At 37.6% G+C, this 6,627-nt stretch overlaps 1 protein-coding gene across 4 annotated transcripts; it reads right to left on the bottom strand.

The window, feature by feature from the left end:
* Positions 1-603: 603 nt before the first annotated feature.
* On the bottom strand, positions 604-5,652 carry c2h1orf210 (chromosome 2 C1orf210 homolog). 4 transcript variants are annotated; one of them, XM_026933544.3, is made up of 6 exons: positions 5,503-5,640; positions 4,933-4,958; positions 3,326-3,443; positions 1,935-2,397; positions 1,723-1,806; positions 604-1,621 (listed from the first exon to the last, which is right to left on the bottom strand). In XM_026933544.3, exons 3-6 carry the CDS (start codon positions 3,428-3,430, stop codon positions 1,245-1,247), a joined length of 1,029 nt encoding a protein of 342 aa, XP_026789345.3. In that variant the 5' UTR covers positions 3,431-3,443; positions 4,933-4,958; positions 5,503-5,640; the 3' UTR covers positions 604-1,244. The 4 variants fall into 4 exon arrangements, with proteins under 4 accessions (XP_026789345.3, XP_026789344.3, XP_053088183.1 ...); XM_026933543.3 differs by lacking the exon at positions 4,933-4,958 and having other exon boundaries at positions 5,503-5,652; XM_053232208.1 differs by lacking the exon at positions 5,503-5,640 and having other exon boundaries at positions 4,933-5,452.
* Positions 5,653-6,627: the final 975 nt, after the last annotated feature.

Here is a 6,627-nt window from a genome sequence, read left to right as displayed (position 1 = left end):
GTCAAACTTTCTGTAAAGGCACCCCTATAAGTGTAAAATAAATTCCACTGACCCTATCTGAACACAATCCAACTATTCAGGTATTAGGCTCATTATTTGAAGGTGTGCAATAATATCACTGCTGAAAAAAAAAATAAATAGAAACCATCACAGAAATTCTAATGGTTTCCACTACAAATGCCATTACAAACCATCAGCTAACCATTGAAACCATTACCATTACCATTACTGGTCCTTAATGGTATCCACTAGACATAACATGCCACTAGTAAAAGGCAACAAGTTACCAGTAGAGACCCACAAGAACCATTACAGTTTCCATTAAAACCAATACAATTCCCATTATAACCATTACAAATTCTATGAGGGTTTCTACTGTTTTTTCAGCATGTATTGTAGCCACGGAGGCTTTCCACCAACATAATACATTAGATACAATTTGATATTATTTTTAGGCTGACTAGTTTTTGAATTATTGAAGTTTGGATTAAACCCATTCAGTTTAATTGAACAGTCAAACACAGATTAATAACTATAAAAGCTCAATAAATATAATAACTTTGACTTAGACAATGCGAAAGCACGCACCGAGATCAGCGGATATACTGTATGGCGATATTGCTTTTATTAATTTAGACTGAAAAACTTAGCAAAACATGAAGAGATGGCATGTAGGCCATTCAATCATTACGCAAAATATTAATGTTAAAGTATGAAAATCATTAAACTAGATGTTTAAAAAAAATAAAGGTCATTTGTAGGCTAATCAAGTCCTGCTGCTAGTTATCATAATCCATCTCATGGTAGAAAACCTCTAGGGACTGGGCTCCTGCAGCATCCAGCAATCATTTCTACTTTCTTGTGGGCGGGAGCGGGAAGTCAGATATGAAGGTTGTGGGACATCGAAAGGCTCATTAACATTACCATGAGATCATATACAGTGTTTGAGTGGTGCTTATGTGGCCCTGTGTGACATTTTATGCTTTCATTCATTCATCATCAGTAACTGGTTTATCCTGGTCAGGGTCATAATGGTATAAGTTACTGACCAACAACTATATTCAAAATAGTTGTCAAATAGTTTATATTTTGGCAACTAAGTTCATCAGAAAATTTCAAATGCAAGTGCAAACAATATTAACTGTGGGAACAGGTAGAATTAGTCAGATTTCTTCAGGAGTAGGCAGGAATGGGATTAAAAACAACAGTCCCACACACACGTCACACTCAGCTCATGGTTTTGTTTATCCAATGCTGAACTCTTCCATATCCTCATCCTCATCCTCCTCCTGCCAGTGTTCGGCCTCTCGTGCTGCTCTTTCCCTCTCACTTGCTTGAATGTAGTTGTCTTCAATGAATCCATCATCATCCTCCATGTTCCCATTTGATGTGTCTGAATTTGGGATGTTACCTTGGTTGGAGAATCCCACCTCAAAACCTGCAGGGTCACATTGACTGACTCCGTCCCCCTCACTGAGCCTCGAGTGCCTGTAGCTGGCTATATACCGATGGAGGAGTTTACACTTTGCCCCTATGGCAATGAGCACAGAGAGACTGATGGCTGTCACCAGAGCTGCCACAAGGTACTTCCAGCTGTCTGAAGACCTTTTTTCATTGGTATCTGTGGACATAGGACAATGAGGAAAAAGTGAAAAAGGAGGTTACTCTGTAGTTCTTTTCAGAACAATTATGGAAAATTGACTATAATATTCTAATTCGAACCTGTTATATTTTTGGTTGTGGTGGTCTCCAAGGTTTCTACCAGTAGTTTACGTAGGAATAGACTGTGGGTGGCCATGTTGAAGGCTGTGGCAATAGAACGACAAAGATAAAGTCTGAAATTATCTGAAATTGTCAGAAAAGCAGGTTAATAATAAACTGCATCTTGCACAAGATGTGACAAGCTGTAGCAAAAAAAAACAAAAAACACATACCATCACCAGAATGTCTCTCCTTCCTACAATCACTGGCACCAACTTGCACCACCTCTTTGGTTCTGTCACTTGCTTGAAGATTACTGGCGTGATCTACAACCTCAACCCATCCATGATCTTGAAGTACAGCAGACATTGGGGTTTGGAGTTCATTGTTACCTAGAAACAGCTTTTGCAGTCTGGGGAAGCTGAGCAGAGCCCCAGGCTCAATTGCCACCAACTTGCATCCACTGAGGTCCAGTATTTCCAGAGAAGGGAAGTGGTAGAAGTGCTGCTTTACCAGCAGGGGGAGGTAATTCCCTGATAAATTGAGCTTGCTCAAATGGTCAAAGTGCCTCAACTTCTTCAGGGCTTTAGTGCGTAATAAACTTAGGTGGTTCTCCGATAGGTCCAGCTCAGTCACATTTGGCCATATTTGCTGGGGTACAGACATGAGGTTACGTCTGCTGCAATCAAGTGTAGCCTGAGAAAGTAACAATGTGACTTAAGATTGGGGTTATAGGGTTGCATTATAGGTTGAAATGCAAACAATCTGAGTTGTAATTAGAGGAAAAATCCTCCCTGAATGACTTGTATATCAGCATTTCTAATCAACATGTGCAAAAAAAAATTTAATGATTAAATTCTGAGTTTACATTTTTGGTTTAAACTTCTTTCATCAACAATTTGGTCTATTGTCAGTTTCCTACATCACCCACAAAGCTGTTTGACTACTTGCTGATAGTGGTGCCAGTGGAATTTATCCCTTTCTCCATCTCTGCCCTAGGCTGATGCAGCAGAGCTTTATTCCTTTAGTCCTTCGAGCTCTCTCACCTCCTCGTCTGTACACTCTGCTCAAACAGATCAGCTTCCAAAACTTCAACTTTCATGCTAATACCATCATCAACACCATCTTGCTCATCATCTCATAGATCGCTAAAAAGCTGAGCTGAGTCACTTATGTTGGAGATTTCGAAAGAAAAAAAATTTCCTATTAAACACCACTGAATCTGCACTAGCAATATAGAAATAATAAAAATACTGCACCAACCAACCAGTAGAACAAACCAATAGAACCACTTGAAGTTAAATAATGAGACTTGTGTTTGAAAAAACCAATAACTCCAAAATTTCAAGACATCAATTATTATATTGTTTAAAGTTTGGTCAAACTCTAACAGTTTTACTCGTGACTAATAATTTTAAAAACACTGTCATCAGACAGGTCTATCATTACATTATCATAAATAAAACTACACATATTATACTTTTCCTCAGCTGGTATACACTACAGCTAATGCCTGTTGTTGAAAACAGGAAACACATGAATGCAAACAGGATGTTCCTAATGTGGCCGTGATTTTCATGGCTTGTGAATAAAAGGGGGAGTGGGGAAGCTGTTTCTCACTCACCTTCTCTGTGTCGCCCACACAGGGCCCCACAGTTGCGAGTGTGTGGCATAAACATGAGGCCCAGAGACTGAAGAGCGTAAACAGAGTAAAAGCTACAGAGCACATCCTCTACTGTTTCCTGTCGAAGTAAAATAGCAATATGAGATCTTTAAAGCTGATTAGAGAGATATCTATAAGGGGCTGTTTTCAGAAATAAGGAGTTGTTTTTCTAGACTAATCTGGTGATTCAATGATTGTCCTTTTATCATTTTTCAATAATTAAACTAAGAAAACATGCATTTTACCATTCAAAGCAATGTTTCATCCCATATCATGCAACAATATAATATTTACAAGGTTTTGCTGGCAAGTTGCAAGTGAATAAGTAAAAGGGTTGAGTTTTTAGAATAGTAGTAACACAAAATGTGATTAACTAGCATCCATGCTAATAACATGACAACATTAAGAACACTGTAATGATTTCCTTTTTTAAATCAAACAATTACATGTCAATTAATAATTAATAACTTCCTGAACATGTGATATATGAAATAGTCCAAACATTTCATAGGTGTAACTGTGTTCAGGTAACAGCGTTGATTGAATGTTGTGTTAAATATGCACATAGATTGACACTTTACCTATGTTTAAATTGCGGACATAATTTATTTGTCAGTGTAATATCAGTGGGATACAAATGGCATTTTATGCATCATTTTATGGGCCAATTTAAGTCTTGATTAGTCAAATCAACTGCATATTATGTATTCTGTATATTATGTGCAGTGCACTATGGGAAAAAATCATAAAGCTTTTGAGAGTAATGTAGGAGTTCACACCAGTGTATTTTTTTTAAAATGTTTTTTCCCCTCTTTCTTCTCTTAGCCAAGGAGCCATTGTTCACAAACTCTGCTTGTGTTCTTAGGGCCTTTCCTCTCTCTCTTTCTCTCACTATTCAGTGTCAGCATGTTGGCTGTAAACACTTGTCTGGAGCTCACATTTATCTTCCTGCCTTAAGGTTGCCTCAACACAACAAAAACTCTTGGTCCAAAACACCACCAAGTGTGAGTGGTTGAGGGTGTGTGTGGGAGTATCCATGTGTGTTTTTTTTTTTGTTTTGCATTTGTGTCTGAGTAGGAAAATCATAAACAGTGAGCATGTCTTTATGTAATGATCAGGAAGGACAAACGCTAGGCTTTTACAGTCTGCCTGTGCTTGAACACTAACTGAAAATGCCATTCATGTAGGTACTTTATCTCAGTATATCATTTACAGAACAAACTGGTAGTGCTTTTTACACATGTCTAAGATCAAGCAACATACAGAGATATGACAAAGTCCTTCACTTGACCTCCTCAACAGCACTCAACAGGTTTATTGCCCTTCCCCCAAGTGAAACTCCTTCTTTCTTAGTGCTAATCAGACTCAATAGTGATTACATTGTCATTGGGACTTTGTATTGTCATTGTCACTTTGTCAAGTTGGTGAGATCTCCTAAAGAGGCTCTGTTTTTGAAAACGCTGCATAAATCATGCAAGGAGATAGAAACCACTTAACGATACACATTTAATCATCATCGTGTTTACCACAAAGCAACAGTACAGGTGAAAAATAATCATGACCCCTACCTTTCACCACCTCTGCTGTCCACAGTCTATAATATCATATGACAGGAAATACCGTAAATTCTTCCCATAAACCCAGCAGAATAATTGTAAACCAGCTTCCATATGTCTGTAGTTAAACTCCAGGTTAGAGTCCAGCTTTCCTAGCGCTTGTCTTGTTGTGATCGAAGATGAAGAGTCATTGGATTTTACCAAGCATATTGTGTTTATAGTTAACACATTATGAGTAACAGCAGCATACACTGAGACACGTGATACCATCGCTTCTATCTATTTCCGCAGCCTTATCAAGTCACAGTTGAGCAGGATAATATCAATGAGAATATGCAATGAGATCCTGCGTCATGTTGTCAGGGTTTTGAGTAAGAAGCTGCTTAACTTTCTTAATCTTTTATAGTACATACAAGTTTTGCATTCATTTAATTCCTATTTTTCAGTCACAATATGAATAGTATTTAATTAATGGAAAAGACAGTATAGTAATATGTAAATGATACATATTTAAATATTGAATATAACACCATTTATGTAAATAGTCATGTGACAACTAAATACAATAAGGTAGCTACCTACCTGAGCGTTGATCCTTCAGTCTCTCTAAATATAACAGAGAGAGAAATCTTCAATAATTCACATTTTAGCACTCCAAAAACTCCATTTAGCCAGATGTTTCCAAAGGAATAAAATGGAGGCATGTTGTGCAAAGGTTGCTCGAGGTGTGCCTTTAACTTGTCACCTGAGGAATAAGTTAATGAGTAACAAGATAACCACATCCAGCTCTACATGGGCTTCCGGCTCCTCACAAGAATCATTCATATGTTAGACACCACACTGTATTTAACTCTGCAAATGTGATCTAAAGTTCATGAATGTAATCACCCTTCACTTCTTAAGCATAGGACCAATGTGTTATGCAGTAAGGTGTGATTAAAGACTCTGTGCTACATTAATTTTTCTTGAGGTGTAAGCATGGGTGCTATAATGGTGGTTTATTGCTCTTGCTCTTTACTCTTCCTGTTCAGTGGTTATTTTCATAGTCAGAAATTATTACACCTGCACTGATGTGGATGAAGCAGTACAACAAGTTGTGCAACATACAAAATCTGCCAGTGCAGAGGGATTACTGAATTGCACACTGGTCCACAATTGCATTAAGTTTGCAATCACTTCTAACCCCCTCTTAGTGCAAACACAAGGTCAAAGTGGCATTTTCCCGACTGCTATCGGTGCCTTAAAAGTCCTGTCGCATTTCTTACATCTAGGATTTGTGAATGTACCCTGCTTTAACAATAAATAGGTTAACCTTCTTTAAATACAAAATAAATACAACTCAGCAAAAAGACATCATACTTTTAGACATCCATGCCATATTATTTGCTGTTAACTAATGTAGATTATTTTGGATTTGGTATGAAGAAGCAAGGCTTGAGCTGATTTCTTTTAGCCCAGACTGTTGATTCAGTCAGATTCATCAGTGACAGTCATGTCAGGTGATTACACAGAGTGAAACACCCTCTAGATTTGATCTCCTTAAGCTGATATTTTTCAACCTGCTTCATTGACACATGGACACCTGATCATTAACAGAATGAGATGGATTATTTACTCAAGCATTTTTTTTTAATCCATGCATTTGGTGAAGAAACTAAAAGACTAAGTATGCATTGTCCAAAGTACAAATTTCACAAAAGGGCAGAT

This window comes from Pangasianodon hypophthalmus, chromosome 2 (genome assembly GCF_027358585.1).
Source record: "Pangasianodon hypophthalmus isolate fPanHyp1 chromosome 2, fPanHyp1.pri, whole genome shotgun sequence".
Taxonomy (NCBI): domain Eukaryota; kingdom Metazoa; phylum Chordata; class Actinopteri; order Siluriformes; family Pangasiidae; genus Pangasianodon; species Pangasianodon hypophthalmus.
Note: the sequence above shows the minus strand (reverse complement) of the source record. Positions and strands in the feature narration are given on the sequence as shown.

Excerpts from the sequence above, each read along its gene's own strand:
- c2h1orf210 (XM_026933543.3), bottom strand. The coding sequence starts at position 3,430 with ATGTGCTCTGTAGCTTTTACTCTGTTTACGCTCTTCAGTCTCTGGGCC. Across the intron at positions 2,398-3,325 it reads GTGTGGGCGACACAGAGAAG|GCTACACTTGATTGCAGCAG; the intron begins GTGAGTGAGAAA and ends TTACTTTCTCAG. Across the intron at positions 1,807-1,934 it reads GGAGAGACATTCTGGTGATG|CCTTCAACATGGCCACCCAC; the intron begins GTATGTGTTTTT and ends CTATTGCCACAG.